The sequence below is a fragment of the Mirounga leonina genome, unplaced genomic scaffold, assembly GCF_011800145.1.
Source record: "Mirounga leonina isolate KUSES-001 unplaced genomic scaffold, KU_Mleo_1.0 Mir_448, whole genome shotgun sequence".
Classification (NCBI taxonomy): Eukaryota; Metazoa; Chordata; class Mammalia; order Carnivora; family Phocidae; genus Mirounga; species Mirounga leonina.
In genome coordinates this window covers 664,344-685,582 of record NW_023270758.1, presented here as the reverse complement: position 1 = coordinate 685,582, position 21,239 = coordinate 664,344, and the positions used below count along the sequence as shown (strand labels likewise).

Genomic DNA, 21,239 nt, shown 5'->3' with positions numbered 1-21,239 from the left:
ACCTTTCGTAAGCCAAAATGGTGTGAAGCGAAGAAGCAGTTTTACATGGGAAAAAAATTTTTTTAGCGTTCTCAGACCCAAAAAATGACCTCTCCGCTTTTCTGATACTTCAGGACACATCTGGCTAGCAGATGCATAAAATAAATCGAAATCAAGCACAGGTGCTCACACCATTCAAAGCTATGGCTGCCTGAACTTTATTTTTGCTCTTTGCCTTTACCATAAAAGCAAAAGTCCTCTCCGGATTTCCTTCAGCTAATGAAAACAGGTCCTAATGTAGGTCTTTCATAAAAGTGAAGTGGCGAAATGCGAACTTTCGAAAAGCAGGGGACACCTGTATTAGAATGCAGTCGTGTTTTCCCTATGTATCCTATCTCGGTTTATTATCATTTTGTTAAGTAGTTAGGGCATCAGACAGTTCCTTGATCTGCCAGTAATCTGTTCAGTAATCTCTGGTTCCAAACTCGCTGCACTTCACTGTCACCCGGGGTGCTTTTAAAATGTAGACTGCCCAGGCATTAGCCTGAATCAACTGAATCCGAATCTCTGCAGGGAGGACCGCATATCTGTGATTTTCCAGAATTCCCGGTGGTTGCCATGCATCAGACACCTGGAGTCGTGTTCCTGGGGAAGTTGCTCCCTCCTCCAGCCCCCTGATGGAAGGAATAAGCCGGGGGTCCAGTGTTAGCCCTGGCTTTGCCATTAACTAACCACCTCACCTTCTGGCAATTTCTTTTGCCTCCCACACTCTATTTTCCTTTGCAAAAGGATTAACTTGTTAGGTTGTCACGAGGATCAAATAAGACATGAAGTACTTTAAAAGTGTGAAAACACTTTCAATAAGCGTTCTCACAGGAAGCGTGCCTTCGGTCTCTTAGAGTTTAATTCTCCTCAGAGGGTGTTTCTGAGGTTAGGATGGAAGCAGGGGTGGCAGATGAAATTCAACAAAAGGACATTCCTTTTATAGCCAAGTTTGCTCGGCCACATTCATTGAGTAAAACAACCACTGAATGAGAAAACCTTCTAGTTACAGCTAACATTTGGAGGCCATAATGTGTGAGAAGCACACATTTCTCTTCCATCCTCGCAAAACCCTATGACATGGATATTATAAAATTCCTTTTGTAGGGGAAGAAACCAAGACATCAAGAAGTTAAGTAACCTCCCCCAGGGTCACGCAACTCAGAAACAGCAGTCAGGATTCAAAGTCTGGACAGTCTGACCATCTCGCCTCTGCCCTGAAGCTTTGCTATAAATCACCTTTTAAACCCTTTGATACAGTTAGTTTTACACGCCTTCAGTTTGAAAGAAGGATGGTCACATGGCTATTGTAGACTCTGCCATGCTCTGGCAATTTGGTAATAAGTACCAAAAACCTTATAACTATATATACTATTGCAGAAGACATGAACAGACATTTTTCCAAAGAAGACATCCAGATGGCCAACAGACACATGAAAAGGTGCTCAACAGCACTCAACATCAGGGAAATGCAAATCAAAACCACGATGAGATATCACCTCACACCTGTTAGAATGGCCAAAATCAATGGCACAAGAAGCAACAGGTGTTGGCAAGGATGTGGATAAGGGGACCACTCTTCCCCTGTTGGTGGGAATGCGAGCTGGTACAGCCACTGTGGAAAACGGTATGGAGGTTCACCAAAAAATTAAAAATAGAACTACACTATGATGCAGTAATTGCACTAATGGATATTTACCCCCAAAATACAAAAATACTAATTCAAAGGGATGCGTGCACTTTTATGTTTATTGCAACATTATTTAAAATAGCAGACTAAGGAAGTAGCCCAAGTGTCCATCAATAGACGAATGGATAAACAAGATGTGCACTCTCGCATTCTCTCTCTCTGGAATATTATTCAGCCATTAAAAAGAATGAAATCTTGCCCTTTGCAACGATGTGGAGGAAGCTAGCGAGTATAATGCTAAGCGAAGCAAGTCAGAGGAAGACAAATAGCATATGATCTCACTCGTATGTGGAATTTAAGAAACAAAACAAAGGAGCAAAGGGAAAAAAGAGCAACGAACCAAGAAACAGACTCTTAATTATAGAGAACAAACAGATGGGGGAGGTTGGTGGGGGGGATGGGTGAAACAGGTGATGGAGCTCAAAGAGAAGAACACCTCTCATGATGAGAAATAAATAAATAATTTTTAAAAACTACATATACCATTTGATCCACCAATGCTATTTCTAAGAATTTATCTGAAGGAAATGGACAAATGTCCAGATAGCCAGTTGCAAGAATCTGTATTGTAGCGTCAGAAGAAACCTGATCAGTTGGGAATTGGCAAAGTAGATTTCAGTATATCCATCCAATGGAATGCCGGGCAGAAGTCAAAATGGATTACATCGATGCGCAACTATCACATGGAAACGTTAGGTGAATAAAATACTTCACTAAAATTCCACATATTAACGTGTTTGTGTTCATGTAAAACACATGCAGATGCACACTTTACTAGATGTCAATAAAAAAGACTCTAAGAGGAAATAGACCAAAGCATTATCATAATTTTTCTCTTAATGAATAATTATGGGTGACTTTAGTTGTGTTCTCTTAGCTTCTTTGTTTATTTATTTATTTATTTATTGCTTATCGATATTTTTAAATACATAGGAAAATAGTAAGAGTGCTATTACAACTTTTTAACTTAAAATTTTTTAATTGTGGTAAAAAGAATAAAAATGAGATTTACCATCGTAACCATCTCTAAGTGTACAGTTCTAGTGTGAAGTGCATTCCCATTGTTGTGTAAATGTTATTACTTTCATCATGAGAAACAAAGATGGTTTTTCCTTCTTAAAGATGCCACCACACTCACTGTATTAAAATTAACAAGAGGGGCGCCTGGGTGGCTCAGCCGGTTAAGCGTCTGCCTTCGGCTCAGGTCATGATCCCAGGGTCCTGGGATCGAGCCCCGCATCGGGCTCCCTGCTCTGCAGGAAGCCTGCTTCTCCCTCTCCCACTCCCCCTGCTCGTGTTCCCTCTCTCACTGTGTCTCTCTCTCTCAAATAAAGAAATAAAATCTTTAAAAAAAATAAAATAAAATAAAATAAAATAAAATTAACAAGAACACACTGTGCTAAGTGCGGCACCCACAGATGGCTTCCCCCCACCCCCCGCCTGCGCCCCCCCACCCCCTGGTAAAGGATACCCATCTTCCTAAGGTTGGATAAGTGGGCACTAGGCCCCTTCGTCACTCTTTTTGACAGCGGCCCACATCTGGGACTATAACAGCTGATTTAATTGGGCAGGCAGATGACAGGCAAAGGAAGAACTCTCCGTCCTCCCAGCCCCAGGATGCTCTGCTCTCACCTGAAAGGAGTGAGTATTCAGTTTCCAGCCATGGCAAGAACCTACCTGCCTCCCTGATGGAATGCCTTCTGTTTTCCAGATCATCGCTTATCAGCCCTATGGGAAGTCTGTAGATTGGTGGGCCTTCGGCGTCCTGCTGTATGAAATGTTGGCTGGGCAGGTAATTGGATTTTGAGTGATCTGTAAGCAAAGTCCTCCCCTACCCCCATCTGCATGGTTTCTCTAGAAGAAGGGTGTCAGCAGGATACCAGCTCCTAGATCGGAACCCCTGTGACTTCGTGGCCTTGGGGTTACCCAAGTCCTTTTGAATGTTTTTTCTCGTCTTCTTCCTGGAAGTTCCTGAGTGTGACCTCACTGTGGACCCCAGGGAAAAGGGCTCGGTGGTTTGGGGCAGCTGGGGAGGGTCAGGCAGTCCCCCTGTCTTCCCACACTCTCCTCTGTCCCACAGGCACCCTTTGAAGGGGAGGATGAGGATGAGCTCTTCCAGTCCATCATGGAACACAATGTGGCTTACCCCAAGTCCATGTCCAAGGAAGCCGTGGCCATCTGCAAAGGGGTGAGTGAGCCCCTGAAAGCTTGCAGCCAGGACCACCACATGCAGAGAATGCACGGTGTGCCCTGCACAAGGACGCCTCACCAGGGGGGGGGGGGGGGGGGGGGGATGGAGACTGAACTCTACCCGTCTCCCCACTTGCCGGCCTGTGAGCCTGGCGTGGACCTGCTACCTCCCGGAGCAAAGGGAGCTTTTTTCCAATCTGCACAGAAGTACCAGAGAGATCTGCCGGCAGCCGTATCTTGCTGCTGGCTGGGCTCCAGGAGCTAGCCCACACAGGGGAATGCATATTGGATGAATGAGATAGGAAACGCAGAGACCTTGCCAAAGAGCTGGAACCCATGGGAAGGGGTGCAAGGGGCCTGCAGCACCATTCCTACAGCCTTTGCCTGCTCTGCTGCTTATGTGTGTGGCTCATACAAACAGCGTGTAACTTCTGTCCTAAGAAAATATCACGAAAGACTGAGTCTAACGGATTCTCTGGATAAGCTGACCCAAATGTAGTGTCTTCAGAACCCCTAGTTTCCCCCCACACACCCCTAGCTGGCTGAAAAGCATGCACATTTTGTACATGGCGGTGGATGAAGAGAAGGCAGGGCCCATGTTTACTGGTGAGGATTGCTTTGTTATTATGCATCTAGCATTAGGACAGAATGGGCTCACAGTGACCTGGGTGAGTCCCTGGAGATCAGCTGTCTTCACCTTTGGTGCTATCATGATGACCTGAAGTACTTCTTCAGATTGCACAGAACCTCAGGCTTACCCTAAAGATGGTTTGGACATCGGTATTTTGCAAAAGTCCCCATGTGGCTTGAAAACCACTGCCTTCAAGCCTATTATCCAAATGTGGTCGCATTTCAACTCTGATGGAGGTGTGCAAGAAATGCTAGGAGAGCCCTGGAGAATATGGCCCATGGAGGCTGCCTTTATAAAGTATTCACTCTCCCACCAATCTGGGGGGACGGTGCATTTTCAAGGTTAGGGCATGGACATGCCTTCCCAGTGGTTTCCCCTACCTGTGTGTGTGAAGAAACCAGGGCTGCTGGTCCTAGATCCTCAGGGTGTTTGCAGGTTTCCCACTGCCCGATCCAGCCCTATTCTTCCTACCCCCAGTCAGATGCCCCGTGAGCTGGCCTGCGTGCAGAAATGCTGGAAAACTCCAGCAGTTTGAAATAGCTGGGCCAACCTCTCCATCTAGAGCACCTTGACAACACCACCTAGATCCTTACTCGTGGTGAATCACCTAGCACAGTGTAAGGCCAGTGCAGACCCCCGTAGACATAGTCTCATGGGGGAGGAAGAGTCATATACAGAGCGTTTAGTTTGTTTAATAATTGCCATCATTTCAAGAGCAGGGCATTTCCCATAAACATTAACTGTCCAGTTTCTCTTGAAAAATCTGATCTCACCATGCTGGTCTGTCATTCCTATAAAGAAAGCATCAGCCAGCTGGGTGGAAAGCCCATGTCCCCTTTAGATAGGGCATGCCCTTTCAATATGCAGAAATCTCCATTGGGCCCAGTTCCATGTGGGTTCAAATCCTGGTCCCGGCATTATTAGCCCTATGATTGTGGGTAAGTCCCTCAACCTTGTCTGTGGATTGAGGCTAATGATGGTACTCCATACAGGATTTTTTGATGATTGAATGAGTCAATACAAATGAATCCCTTACAACAGAGCCTGGTGTTCTGATCCAAAACCCATGGACCATTATTATGATTATTATTACTAATGCTATGAACCACTGTTACCTGCCAGGCCTTTCTTGGCATTGAAGTATGCATACACTGTGATAGGAATTTTTTAAAGTGGAGGATTTGGGAGATTGAAACCCTTTGCACATCTCAACACTTCCACTTCCTTGGTGTGTGGTCCTCCTTTGCACCTCTGGGCTTCTGTCTCTTTATCTCTAAAAATGGAATAATAATACTCATTGAACAGATGTTTTTGAGAGCATTCAATCAGGTAACAGAAAGCTCCTTGTGCGGTATAGGCGCATAGTAGGTGCTTAATTAATACATGCTCAAGACCTTCCCCTTCACCACTCTGCCCTGCCTGGACAGCTGGGGGTTCTAAGTGGGTCATGGAGGAGAGAGGATTTTCCAGGTCAGTTGCATTCAGCTTCAGCTCCAATTAGCGGTTTCCCTGGTAGAGCAGATTTCTATTAATTTAAGACCCATAACCTTCAGGATTAACTGGGGTGACTTTCTTACCACTGGGTTCGAGGACCTTTCCGAGTTGAGTGGGCTGAGTCCAGTGTGGGCTCTTTCTTCAAGGTTGAAGCTCCAAAGAATAGAGGATGCTCCAGCCAACAGCAAATGCTTCCTCCTGAACAGGGGGCCCCAGGGGATGCGCCTGGGAGGTGATCAGAGATCAGAACAGTGATTAAATCCAGCTGTCTGCATGGCTTCAGGCACATCAGCTCAGAGTGCAGTGACTGGGCAGAGACTTGCATTAGTAGCGTGGGATGATTCTGCAGTGGCTTTTCTTCGCTTGGCATCCTCGTCCTTACACGGAAATTGAGCTAGGCTTTTGAAACCCATTCCATTCCAGCTGAGAAGTCCTTTATATATCCATCCCATTAAAGAAGTATTTTCTACCAGAAAAAAAAAAAATGAGTATAAGTTTGCTCAGATTGCCACTCCCACTTTGAACAAACTTCAAGCAGACAGAGGCCCCAGTTGGCCACACGTCAGCATGAAAACAAGCAGACTGCATAGCACAGAGGAGCAAGAGCTCTGGGTCGGGCAGATTGGTTCAAAGCATAGCTCTGCTACTTGGCTGTGTGCCTCTGGGCAAATGACTCCTTCTCTGGACCCAGTTTCTTATCTGGAAAATGAGGATAATAGTTGTAAAATTAAAATGAAGATGAAAGAGTAATGCCAGGAAGCCTTGAGCACAGAGCGCAGATGCATAGGAAGTACTCCATACACAGAAGGCATCATTGATAACATTAGTGGTAGTGCTAACCAAAACCTCGTAGCCCTTTTTTGCTCCTATCCTAATCCTATACAAATGTCAGGGCTTGACCCAATGTGCTTGCCCTCCATAAACCCTTCCTGACTGAACCAAGCCACAAATGTCCCTGGGGAGCCCACCTACAAAGAGCTCTTTCATTAAAAGCCCAAGTTCGGGAGTAGGTAAAGCTGAGATCGAGTCCCAGCCCTGCCATTCCTTATCTCTGCATCCTTGCTAGTTGCTTCCACCTCTCTAAACGTCAATTGCCTTGTCACTGGAATGGGAAAAATAATATACCCACCTCATCGGGTTATTGTGAGAATTGGGTAAGATCCTGTGTGCAGATCAAGTAGCAGCTCAGAATAGAAGTGCCCCATGATTTTCCCCCTGGCAGGTAAAGCATATATGGAGAATGTGTGTGTGTGTGTGCATGTGTGTGTTTGTGTAGGGGAATAGTTTCTGATGACAAGTTATCTGGAAGCAGGAATCAGGCTAAGCTGAATGTCCAACAGGGTAGGTGTACATTGATGGGTTCATCTCCTTGCCATGATCCTCAGATCCTGGGCATGATCTAAGGACTCTGGCATCATGATGTCTGGTCAACTCTGAGAAGCTTCTTGGTCTCGTATGTTCCAACTGCTTGTTCTTCCTCTTTGAGGTCTTCTTGTTGGTTTTGGGTTTTGGTTTTTCATTTTTATAATCACCAACCCCTCCGTCTTTGCTCTCGGTGCATTTGCTCAAGTCTTGAGATCAGAGAGATTTTCATGCTGCTTTGGATTCATTTACAAGAGGAAGCCTGTCTGGTTTCATCTTGGAGCATCTATTCATCTTGTTATTTAGCACTGGCTCAGAGACCCAAAGATGGAGGGTTTTGATAATTAAGTAATTTAAATGGAACACCAAAGAAACCTCAGCAGAGTTTAGTGTAATGTGTGATACAAGCAAAATGAGCTGGGCTAGGTTTTGACTATTTAATGAGCTTTCAGAAAGTAATTACTTGAAACTTGGGTCCATTCGACTAATATTTTTTCTTCTGTTTTGTCATTTTCACAAGTGCTTTACTGAGAAATGCAAATATTATCAGAATGAATGTGGCCTTTGCCTTGGTTACACTCCAGCTTTCTTGGGGTAGGAGGTGCGGAATTTGAAGATGCTGAAACTGTTCTCATTAAATGCACCAGTAATTGCATAAAACTCATTCTTAAATCAGAATGCATCAGGTGACATTTCTCACTTGAAGTTCAGGTCCACATTGAGGCTCAGGTTCGATTAACCATAAGCGATCTTGGGCACTGTTGTTGGGTCCTCCGATCATAAAGACCTCACTGGGAAATTATTGCCTGGGATGGAAAGCAAGAAATAAAAATGGAGACCCTCATTGCGCTTTCTTCCCTAATTCACGGGAGTCATTATTTCTGCGCGGTTCATGTGTCCTCCCCCGAAGTTCATTAAATTCAGCCTTTCTCTTCTCTTGAAGCTGATGACCAAACACCCGGGCAAACGTCTGGGTTGCGGACCCGAAGGTGAACGCGACATCAAGGAGCATGCGTTTTTCCGGTATATTGATTGGGAGAAACTTGAACGCAAAGAGATTCAGCCCCCGTATAAGCCAAAAGCCGTAAGTAAACTGTCCTGACTCTTGGATTCACATGCATAACATACTCTTTCCTCTCCCGTTGTGTGCGCGCACGGTGTTCTGAGGGGGAGACCTCGATGCCTCTACTCGAATATGTCTGTAAGTTGAGGCACCCAGTCACTGGGTACAAAAATGGAGAGCTCCATTCACATACTCCGGCCTCTACGAAGGCGGGCAAGACCGTAGCTACTGAGATCCTGTGTTACCGACTCAATTACAGTTAACTGTCTTCGCTGGTAACTTTTTTGGAGATGGTTCTTCGGTGAGCAGAGTTCAGATCCAGGTTTGGACAGGGATGCGGAGTCTGATTTTGCCCTTGTTCTTTCCTTGGTTCGACCCTGTCACTTTCTCTTCATACTGACATTGAAAAGGTCATGTTGTTTACCTCCGCGGGATTTAAATGTAATCCTGAAACTTACAGTACGACTCGGTCGGTAAATTAGACAGCACCACCAGCCAGCTCCCACCCGTGGCGAAACAGAATGAAGCAAAAGCTGACATGCTCCTAGACCTCTTGGAGGCTCTGAATGCTAACACGGCTTTGAGGTAACATCTCTAGGACAAGAATAAAAGCCTCCCGTTTCCCACAGTCATGCACCCACGGGAGGGTTCTCCTTCCCCAAAGTCTTGGCTGGGAGTCCGTGTCAGCACCAGGGCGGGGGGGGGAGTTTGCTCTAAATTAATCCGAACTTTAATTCCCCAGACAGGCTATTTCTTGGTTAGATTAAGAAAAAGGGAGACCCCATTACTTTATGATGAGCTGTGAAGCTGGCTACCGAGGCTGAAATGTGCGCATAAACCTTGTCATCGAAACCCGACATTGTGAACTCCATGATGATAATGGTAGTTATTTTAATATCAGGAATTTCTTGGCCCCTTATTATGTGCCAGGCACCACATAAAGCATGCTGCCTGTGGCATCTGATGAGATCCTCACAATGAGCTATTGTGGAGGTGCTGTTCTTCCATGTACTGCAATAGGGTGGGTAGGCTCAGAGAGGTTAAGTGCTCTGTCCAGGGTCACTCAGCCAGGGTGTGATGAAGCAGGGATTCAGACCTCACACAGTCTGACTCCATCCAAGGCGGATCAGAATGCCCAGGGGGCAAAGGGCGCATATGCTGAAGAAAGTCCCCCAGGTGATTCTTACATCTCCCTGGTGCTGCACCTTCCCCGCCATCCCACACCATTAGCATCCCGCCTTCACAGCATCCCCGATGCATCCTGCGTCTCTCTGGACGCTCCCTGGGGTTAGGAAGCCAGGTTATTTAGAGGCAGGCAGCTGCAGCCCTTCTAGTTCTTGCAAAATACACATTGGTGTCTAATCAGCTTCCCCAGAACTGCCATCCCCCTGGCCCATCTTGTCATTCAGAGCCTCTTTCTCTACAGTGCATCCTGTGGACATTTGCCGATTACACTCTGAATCCCGTGATTTCCAGGCCAAATACCACCCCCCACACACACACACACCCACACACACCTTCCACCTGCAAGCATGTCCCAAATGACATCACCTCCAAATGCCTAGTGTCTTCCAGGCCATCAGCTTCCATCTTAAAATACAGACACAGAATTGAGCACGATATTTCTAATAGTGTCTGACCCTCAAGTGAATACAGTGGGTCCCACCAACAATCTCTTGATCATTCTAGAGCTGGTGAACTTGGACGAGTCTGTTCGCCTCTTTGCTCCTCTGTTTCATCCTCTGTGCTATAGCAACATTAATTGTTCCTGCATCAGAGGATCGTCATGATGCATGAAGCGTTCAGTGCAGGCCCAGCACGTAGTTGGCGCTCTGGGAGAGTAGATCATTATTTTTGTTAGCCATGTCACATGTTGATCAATGTCTTGGGTGGGGGGTCTTTGAGGGGTTGAACAGTGTGTTGAGTCTGCTGATGCTGTTCCTTAAGATGATGTCCATGTGTGTACTTGGGGTCAGAGAGGGACACTGCATGTGCTAAGCTCTATCATCACTTTTAATGAACTATTATGGAAAAAGATCAAAATGGCAGCCTGGGAGACAAGAACGGGGTCTCTGTTTGGGAAACTGGGAACTCAGAGATGGGGCACAAAACTGACTTAGGTTTGTGGGGCTATTCATGAGGTCTCAAAATGTGTACCTCCCCCCTACTCCTCACTTGGCCAGAGGAGGGATGCAAATACCCCCCATCTCCAGCAGCGTTGAACCCAGTGCCATTCTAGGGAGGGTTCATTCTTTAGTTGTAGACCAGTGGTTTTCAAAGTGTGGTCCCCAGACCAGCAGTATCCCCTGGGAATTTGAGGACCCAAATGCTCAGGCCCCTCCTCAGAAACCCTGGGGGTGGGGCCCTCCAGGAAGACACTGATTCTCGCCTAGTCTGGGCAATGGGTGGTGGCTTCTGGGAACAGGTCACAGGCTCAGGTGCCTTAGAAGCCAGGCAGGTAATGTAAATAGGAGAGGAGGTGGCTGGGGACAGAGGCAGACTGGGGACCTGGGTTCTTATCTCCACCTGCACAGTTGTAGGACCCTGTTGACCACTACTGATTATTGTAATATTTTTTACATCATCCATAAGAACAGGTACCGATCCTGAGCATCTTCTACAAGCCAAGCACCGGGCTGGCCAGGTTTGTCCTGCAGGGAGGCAGGCTCTTCATTCCCCCATCCTCATCAGGATTTTTGTATGAGATCTCACTATCTTTTGATGTATCAGCAACAAATTTTTAAAAATTAAACACAATTCAGGCCAAATTAAACACATCCACAAGTCATATGTGGCCCATGGACTCAGTTTATAGTCTTTGGGGTAGTGATTACTCTAAGTCAGATTGACATTTAACCGGTTCCTGTTAGTACTGGTTATTTACCACTGAGTCCATTCCAACTGGGTAAATATTTTGGAACTTCTGGGCTAAGCAATAATGAATGTAAAAGATCTAGCCAGTGCTTGGCTCCTAGAATATACTCAGGAAAAAGTAGCTATTCTTATCCTGGATAATATAAAAATATCACAGTAATTAGTAATGATCAAGAGGATCCTTCGACTGTTCTGCATTTGATAGGATTTCCAACCAGCCAACATCTTGAATTCCCTCTCCTGGGTTTAACCGTGACTTTCAAAGTACAGTGATTGGACTGGGCTATATTCTTCAAGATGTTCTGCCACCAGTAATGAGGGGAAGCAGGCACTGCCCTTGCTCCCTGAGACTGAATTAGAAATAATAATCATGGGGGCACCTGGGTGGCTCAGTCAGTTGAGTGTCTGCCTTCGGCTCAAGTCATGGTCCCAGGGTCCCAGGATCGAGTCCCACGTCGGGCTCCCTGCTCGGCGGGGAGTCTGCTTCTCCCTCTCCTCCCCCCTCATGCTCTCTCTCGCTGTCTCTGTTGCTATCTCTCTCTCTCTCAAAGAAATAAATAAATTCTTTAAAAAAAAAAAGAAATCATAATCATGGGTATACCACCCCCTCTTTTGATTCAACCTGCACGTATGCCTTTCTCATTGTAGACGCCAGCCTTAGAGTCCTCACCCCCACTCAGTGATTTCACATTTCCCCTTCCGCACACCTCCGTAAGGGCCCGTAGCAAGGGTGTGCAGAGTGCCGCAGGCCTGCGGGTTATTACAAGGCATGCGTGTATCTGTTGGCGTGCCTGATTCATGCGTGCTATTAAATAGAGTGCAGCGGGAGAAAAAACACAGGGCAGGAACAGAGGATTCAATTCACACACCAGCGAAGGGTGCAATTATTGGAGATTCATTAACATGAGCTCTTCAGTTGTTCGCAGTGCCGGCTTTTGTTATGGCACGAGCTGCTTGCAGAGCATTTTTCCCAACGACGGAGATCCACGAGCTTTGGTGCATTGTAATGTACCTGAGTAATATCTTCTACCTGTGCATCTGATGGCGTCCCTCTTGCTTAAAGCTTCCCTGGTGGCTCTCTGCTACCCCCAGCATAATGCCTACTGTTCCTGAGCATGTATGGCTTTTGGGGTCTTCCAGGGTCCAGCGTCTGCCCCCTCCCCAGCTTTGGCTCCTGCCCTCCAAGAGCAAGCATTTCTGAGCTGCTTGCAGTTCCTCGAACACGCAGGGCGTCCTCGTCCCTTCCCGGCTCTGTCCGTGCACAGCCATCCACCTGCGATGTCCATACTGTTCCCCGTGCCACGCCCGCCTCCAGCCCCCATCCCTTGCGGTGCCTTGCTCCTTCCCGCTCGCCCAGACTCTTCCTGATTCCTGGGGATGGATCATCCGCTAGTGTCCTATCAACAAACTCATCACACTTTACTGTAATTGCTTGTTTGGTGCAATGTCTGTCTTCCTGACTAGATTGAAAGGTTGTGACTGTCTTTGTCAGTGTTGATCCCCAGTGCTTAGCAGAAGGCTTAGCACCTAGCAGGCACTTAATGATTTTTCCTGAATAAATGAATGAACCCATGAACGGCTATAAAATACGAGGCTGCGATGCTCTGTGCAGAGGAACGTATGGGATTCTTTAGGGATACGCACCAGAGCATGGGGTGTTTGTCTCCTGCATTAATTTTCATATGCGCTGGAATGCTGCTGGGCCAGGGATGATGCTCGGCATGGCTGGGACTAGAACACGGTCCGGGGGGTGCTGCCAGCCCATGGGCTGAATGGCAGATCCTGTTGTGGTTGCTGTGTGGGATGGTGAAGGGGTGTGTGAGCTTCAGTACAGAGCATGCTGGTGAATGTGGTTCAGTCCACACGGCAGGCTGTTGTGGGTCAGTATGCGGTGCTAGTTGGCGTGCTGGATGGCGATGTCTGGGGCTGAGCACGTGGTGGAGCAGTGGGTTGAGAGGCAGTGTGTTCTGGTTCTGTCCCCTCGGGGTGTTGCCAAGTGCTCCAGGTCATCTCAACAGCAAGTGCTTATTGAAGTTAGGGACCCTTCTAGGTGCTGGAGACACAGAAGTAAAAATAATATAATTTCCTGCTCTCTTGGAACTTATATTTTAGAGGGAGTGGGCAAGTAATAAACATAGAAATCGGCAAACATGTTAAAAATAGACAAGCATTGTAGAGGAAACCAAAGCAGAGTTGGGGATGGGGAGAGCGGGGTTGGGGAGAGGTTGATTTTAAACGGGGTGGTTGGAAAGCCTCGCTGACATTTCAGCAAAGATGGGAGGAAGGTGAGGGAGGGAGTGAGCTGTGTGTATATCTTGGGCGGGGGGAGGGAGAGTGGTTCGGGCAGTAGTAGCAGGTGCAAAGGCCCTGAATCAGGAGCTTGCCTGGCATGGTCAAGGAAGAGCACAGAATCCAAGTGCTGAGCTGAGTGGGTGAGGGAAAGGGGAAGAGGAGATGATATCGGTTAGGCCACAGTAGGCTCTTTGGCTTTTACTCTGGTTGAACTGGGCAGGCTTTGGAGGGCCCTAAACAGAGAAGTGGCATGATCCAACTTTGGGTTTTAAAAGCATCACTCTGACTGTTGTAGGTGCGAGGGTGAAATCAGGAGAATGGTTCGAGGCTCCTGCAGTAATCCAGGTGGGAGGCAGCGGGCACTTGGACGGGATGGAGCTGCTGAGGACCTCCACGTTGTGTTCATCTTGGCCTACCTAGCCCTCCCCAGTTCCTGGCAGGATGCTCAGTAATTACCCCAGGGGGCGTCAAGGAATGGATGAAAGAGAATCCCTTCAGACTGCCTGCATAATTTCTCCTCGAGTATAATGTGGGAGCCAGTTGTTGGTCGTGGTGAAAAGCACGATGGATGAATGAAATAGGCTGTCCCAGAAGCTTCTAGAGTTCAGAGGGCTGGCTTACGGGGCACAGAGCAGGGTGTGGCTATGCAGTTGTTCTTCCTCCTCTCAGTGTGAATTATAGGGGGGTGTGGGAGGTTCCTTGTGCTGAGGGTGATAGCTGGGACGTCCCCTTGGTCTGGGTGAGCAGCTCAGAATTTGGCTGTGCTCTAACAGGGGGCACGGAGGCCACAGCGTGGGTGAGTGTGTTTGCTTGCAGAATTTGTAGTATGTGGTGCACAGCAGAAGGTATGCGGGTATAGTATGTTTAAATCAAAATGTCTGATTGAGATTTGGATGGCATTCCTATCCTATTAGGATTGCCTTAGTGAAACCTGGCAGCGTCCCCAATGCCCAGTGCAAAGCTTGCCGTGAAAACTGGATAGGGGCACAAGCCTGGGGCTCCAGGCTCCGGCTGCCCCCAGGGGGCAGTCCTTGGATCAGCTTCCCCAGCTGTCAGCAGAGAGGCAGCAAATCGAGGAGTGAGAGAAAAGTAACTAGGTCACAAGGAAGGCCTGCTTCGTTACCATCCACAGAGTCTTAACTACTAAGGGTGTAGGTACAGCGACCTGCCTGCCAGGGAACGTGGCTCTCTTTCTGTTCTACAGTAGGAGCAATCTGATGGACCCTTTCCCTCTGGCCAGGGCTGGAGGAGTACAGCTCGTTGGGAAGGGGACCCTAAGAAGAGCCCCTTTCCCTCCAGCCATTCATCCCAGGCAGCCATCCGGGACCATCCGGACGTGATCAACAAGGCTCACTCCCTCCTTCCGTTCCAGCCCGGGCGCCGGGCCTCACGGACTCCAACCCCTCCCCTCCTGTACAATCTAGGCTGATGACCATAACGTTCTCTGGTTGCTTGTGCTCCCCGTCACTTGACATAAAGCCCCATCTGGTTTTGAGGCATCCACACATCTGCCGAGCTTGGGGAGCTTGCAGGGTGAGAAAAGCAGAGCCCCCAGTCCCCATCCTGCACCACGACAGTCTCTCGTGTAGTAGCATTTTCCAAAACACCGCATAGGTGATCTGGTCACACATCATGGCCTGCATCCTCTGGGAGTCTAGATGCCGAACTGCTTCAGAAACTAAATCATGCTCACAGGACTGGGTTTCTTGGTAATTCTGTCATCTGAAAACCTTGTTTATGTAGCTGAGGTCAGAAGCTTCAAGTACTGCTTTAATGAGCTGCACTTCTGTTCATGTGACATTCTTCTCCAAACCTAATTGCCCTTTCCACCGTATGAGTAAGCGTCTCCGAGTATGTGTCTGAGTGTGTGTTTGATGTGCTGACATTTCTGAATCGAAGCCACAAAGTGTAACCTTTGTATGTTTGCGATTAAAACTCCAAATGCAAGGCTTAAGAAAGGGGGCAAACTTTTTACTTAATATGATTTATTTAAGAACAGAACTTGGCTCCCCTAGGAAGTACCAAGTGCTCAGGAGAACAATACCCTTTTTGAAAACTGGGATTTGACATCATTCTTCTGAAACCCGTACTCTTCAGGTATATTAGACACGATATTGAGTTCTTGTCTGTGCCAGGCAGTACCTCATTTAATTCTCAAAAACGACTGGATGAGGTAGGTGTCCATGTCACCACATTAGGAGCCTGGAAAGGTGGGGACATTTGCCCAAGGTCAGCCACTAGCAGATGGCAGAGCAGGGCCTTGAACCATGGACTCTGCACCTGCCTGAGATCCTCGGAAAGATTATTAGAAGCACTTGGGAGCCCCATTTCAGGTTTGAAATTGCACTCCTGGGCAAGAGCCATGATACCACCATCTAATGGTGTCTGTTACGTAATCGAGATTCGAGATTCTTAACAATTCAAATGATTTAAAATTTATTTTAAAATATTGCAACAAACAAGTAGCATATTCACACCTTTTACACTTCACTGGCAGGATTTTAAAAGATGCAAATCTCGGCTTGTTCCTTAAGGCTTTGATTTCGAGGCTGACAAAGACAGCAGATATTGAATAACCTCTGGAAGGGGGCTATGGGGCAGCATCCAAACAGAGCCCCTCCAGGTGGGCTCATTAAAGAGTAGACATCTCCTACTGCCCACTCGGTTCTGTTTGTTCTTTCGATTATCGAGGGAGTGAAGTTTGCACAGATCCTCATCAAAATATTAGGCTACATTCAGACCCTAACAAATAGCCAAGAGCTGTTTAGGACCCAGAGCCCGAAGTCTCTGTTTATCTCTCTTTCCATCCCTCCACCCTCTCCCGCCCCACAGAGAACCAGTTTAAACTGCGCATCAAACCAGGCCCCCTTCAGATGGTTGGAATTGGCAGATCCTGAGCCAAGTGAAGTTCCTAGATCACTTGCCAAGTGCATGGCTTTGAGCTGTCCCTCGGCACAGTAGTCAACAGTGTGAATTGAAAGGGTAGATGAGAAGGTCACGTGCTAGGGGAGAGCACAAAACTATTAGGACATGTCTGGCAGTAACCACTGAAGAGAACAGAAGTCTAGAAGTGGGTATAGATACCATCATTCTGGAGAGGAGCAACCAGAGGCCCGAAGATTCGCTTCAGTGACTTACACAGGGAATATAACAGAACCAGGACAAGAAGATGGGCCCTCCATTTAATGGATGCAGGACTTTATTAATATGATTTACAACAGTAGCAATAAAATGGGTCAGGCATGTTCTATAAAATTATTCGATTTTACTAGCGAGCAGAACCCTCTGTCTACTTTATATATCTCATTTCACCCTCACAACAATCCCGTGAAATAGATTCTACTATTACCTCCTGTATAGGTAAGGAAATAGGCTCAGAGAGGTTAAGTAACTTGCCCATGGTCACACAGCTAGTAAGTCTGAGTTCCAATTTAATTTAAAGTCCTGTTTCTTCACCTCCAGAGCCCATATCCTTGGGTTTTAGTGTTTCCTCTCTCACCTCCCAGACTCAGCTGCACAGATGTGGGATTTGAACTGTTTTGGGTCCAATCCTGAGTCTGAACACTTTCCTGGGGGATGGGCTCTGTTGGGTAAATGTAGATGAAGTCCAGCTTCTTGGATTCTGCTCAGATTGTAATTCTTATCACAATGCCCCAGAAAGCTACTGACCAAAGGGTTGAACTTGAGAAGATGAGCAAATGGATTCAGGGAGACTGGGTCAAGCAAGGAGAATGTGGGCTTAGAGTCAAACGCAGCCAAGATGCAAACACCAGGTTTGCTGTCCAGCAGCAAAGAACTTGACGCCTCTCAGCCTCCCCAAACCCAGGCTCCAGTCTCAGCCAGGTCCCCTAAACAAGTCCCCAAACCTCTTCTCTGAAGGTCCCCCTACTAAAGTGCCCATCCCCTTGGTCTCAGCTGATAATCCTATCTGCTAAGTCATGGGAGAAACCGAGGACCATGGGTGCCCACGATGGATGGCCCTCAACTTCCTGCACCCTCCCTGCACCTGCATCGTCATCTTGACCTAGACCTCCTTCCCTCTGTGTGTCAGCAAACAGGTGTCCCCATCCATTGAGGACTTCCCCTCCCCTTCTGCCCTGAACCCCCTTTCCCCACCCCTTTGCACATCTCTGTCCACTCTGTGCCTACAGCTTCTCTCAATATTAATCAAAGCTCCTATGATTAGGGGCGCCTGGGTGGCTCAGTCGGTTAACGGTCTGCCTTTAGCTTAGGTCCTGATCCCGGGGTCCTGGGATCGAGTCCCACATCAGGCTCCCTAGTCAGTGAGGAGTCTGCTTCTCCCTTTCTGTCCCCTGCCCCTGCTCTCGCTTTCTCTCTATCTCAAAAAAAAAAAAAAGCTATGATTACAGATCAGACTCAAAGATTCAAACTGACTTTTAAAGAACAACAAAAAAACTTCTCAGGTAGTCAGTTGTGACTACATCCAGGGTCTCACACAACGTCAGAAGGAATCCATCTCCCTGTGTCCCCTGCAATAGCTTTCCTCTCTGTTGACTTCATTCTTCATTCTCAGAAAGCTTTCCTGGGCACATTGCTGCTCCAGAGTTCATCCCATAATCTTAGCAACTTCTGCCCCCTCCCCGCCCAAAAAAGAGCTTCCTTTTCCTAAAATTCCCAGCAGCCCGGAACTCTGGCTCATTGGAAGATATGGGGTCACATGCCCATCACTAACGCAATTGCTATGCCAGGGGGTGGAGGGGGATAGAACGTGCTGATTGGCCAGGCCCCATCCCCACCTGACATCCAGAGGAGAAGGGGTGGGTCCTCTAAGAAAAATCAAGCTGCTATGCCCAGAAAAAGAGGGAATGCTTGCTGAGAACACAAGAGCGGCAGATGTCCACCCCAACGCTCCTGGTTCATCCTCCTTGGCACATAAACGTGTGAAGTCTTTCTCCTCTTAAAAATCCCTTCCCTCAAACCTGTGTCCACTTTCCACAATCTGCTCTTTCTTCAGTTTGCCTCACCCCCGCCTGGCCTCTGTCAACTCTGTGTTGACATTTCTCTCATGGAGTCGTCAATAACCTCAGGGTGACCTCCTCCTGTGGACTTGTCTTCTCTTTTTTGACCTCATCGTATTATTTGGTATTCTGATCGTCCTTCCTTTTATTTATTTTTATTTTTATTTTTTAAAGATTTTATTTATTTGACAGAGAGAGACACAGCGAGAGAGGGAACACAAGCAGGGGGAGTAGGAGAGGGAGAAGCAGGCTTCCTGCTGAGCAGGGAGCCCGATGCGGGGCTCGATCCCTGGACCCTGAGATCATGACCTGAGCCGAAGGCAGACGCTTAACGACTGAGCCACCCAGGCGCCCCTTATCATCCCTCCTTTAAAAAAAAAGAAAAAAACACAACCCCCCCCCCCCCGAAACAGTGAAATATGCAAGCAGTGTCGAAAACTACACAGTGAAACTAAGTCCCCTCCGCCCACCCTTGCCCCTCAGCTAGGCTCCTTGGTTCTCCTTCCCAGAGCCACTCAGGGCTGCCCAGTTCTGGCGTGACCGTCTAGACGGGCTGTGTGCAAGCATGGAAATACCCCACATCACACACAAGGATGCTGACCCGCTGCATTCGATTTCTGTGCCTTGCTTTACTCCCTTCCATCTGGAGGACTGTTTTCTATCAGTACCTCGAGATCTACTTCATTCTTTAATAGCTTCCTGGTTTCCTAGGTATATATCCGTAGGATAAATTCATAGCCTCCCCTCCACTCTTTTTACACCCCTCTTCTTTCTCATTTATATGGCACTGAGCTCGCTGATTGTCCAGAAATGCTAACTCTGTGAAAACCCCAATACCATGATGTCGAGACATGTGCATGACCCAGAAAGGGAAAGAATAGCATTTGTTTCTTATTTATTTACAAGTGCAGTTTCTTAAAAACAACCACAAAAGTTCTCCCCCCGACACCCCGCCACTGTAGGGTATGAAGAACAACTCAGAGGTGGTTATGTGAATCCGAATTAAAATGTCTTTACAAGGGGCTCCTGGGTGGCTCAGTGGGTTGAGCTTGGGACTCTTAATTTTGGCTGGGGTTGTGGGATCAAACCAGGCCCGGGGCTCCAGGCTCAGCAGGGAGTCTGCTGGAGATTCTCTCTCTCTCCCTCTGCCCCTCCCCTGCTCATTCTCTCTCTCTCTCTCTCCCCAAATAAATAATCTTTAAAACAACAACAAAAAATGTCTTTCTGAGGCAGTGAGGCTGGGGGGCGTGGGGGGTGGAAATGTATCCCTTTTGCCCCTAGGCGCACATCTGTCCCTCCCTTCTAACCGGTAGCCCCAGGTAGGGCCTGGTGTCACCTTGAGGCTCCCTCCCATATCCCAGCAGCCTTGACGGGGAAGATTTCAGTTTGTGTTTTAAATGACTGTACCTGTCAGGGCAATATCCCAGGAGGGCTTGGGGTGTGGCAGGGCCTGCAGGACCGGTCTGTAGCCAGAGGCCACAGCCATCAGACTAGCTCACTGGCCAGACCTGGCTCTGTCTGCATCCCCGAGGTGGCTACCACGTCACACGTATTCTGTGCATTTTATCCAGTCATCCTCACCACACACTACAAGGTAGGTTCATTTGACCTAACAAAAAGTTGGCTTAGGGAATTTAGCTCACCTGCTTAAAAGTTGTATAGCTGGGTATTGATGGTGCTGGGATAGGAACCGAGGTCAGTGTTTAAGTTCATGCCACATGATGGGATGTAATTCGTAAGGCACTGAGATGTAGTTAGAAAGCCTGTGGTCTTTGGAATCGAGCAGACCCTACTCTGAATCTCCGCTCCCCTCCTTTATCCTCCATGACCCTGACCAAGTTGTTAACTTTCCAAATTATCTGCTAGGTGGAGATAATCCTTTTCCTGCCTGTCTCACAAACCTGTGAGAATCAAAGTTATAAAAACATAAACAGTAACGGGGGTGATTGCTATTTGAGGACTAGTTTATTCGAAGCCAGCAACGCGGGTTTAGGATGAATGGTGAAGAACAGATAAGAAAAATATGACACTTTGTTCACACGGGTGTATTTCATCTCATTTCTTAAAAGCAGGCTAAAGAACAAAGGAATGATTCTATACTTTGTGTAAAGAGTGACAAACATCCCTCCATCTATTCATCCAGCCATCCAAGACACACACCAAAATGTTACATAATGAAGGTATCGAGGTAGTGAGATAACAGAGGGTTTGGTTGTTGATTTTCCTGGGTGCTTTTGAACGACTTGTTTGTTTCGGCAAGAAACATACAAGGCTGATGGAAGAATCGAGATCATTGTCAGATCTGGGATCAAATCATAGTCAGGTACTTAAGTTCGCTAAACCCATTCCTTGCTGTAGAGCAGAGATGTCATGGATTAAAGGAGATAATCCTCTCGAAGCACTTAACTCAGTATCTGGCTAATAATATGCACTTAATATACACTGTCATTCATCCATCCGACGATATTGAGTGCCCACTATGTGGCAGAGCCTGTCCTGAGTCCCAGGAAGGCCGTGGTGTGACTTCAGCGCTTGCGAGGCTAACAGTCTAGATGGGACTCTAGTTCACCGACAGAGAAGCAAAGAAATAAACATGTCATCTCGATCGGGCTCTTTGGGTAGGTTACTTCCTGTGCACGCAGG

The 21,239-nt window shown here is 47.4% G+C and overlaps 1 protein-coding gene across 2 annotated transcripts in view; it reads left to right on the top strand.

Annotated features, from left to right (window-relative positions):
• The window catches only part of PRKCB (protein kinase C beta), a 317,015-nt gene that overhangs the window by 282,829 nt on the left and 12,947 nt on the right, over positions 1-21,239 (top strand). For both annotated transcript variants that reach the window (XM_034988039.1, XM_034988038.1), the window contains exons 14-16: positions 3,423-3,503; positions 3,792-3,899; positions 8,332-8,472. In XM_034988039.1, the coding sequence (XP_034843930.1) occupies positions 3,423-3,503; positions 3,792-3,899; positions 8,332-8,472 (330 nt within the window). The remainder of the gene's footprint in view (positions 1-3,422; positions 3,504-3,791; positions 3,900-8,331; positions 8,473-21,239) is intronic.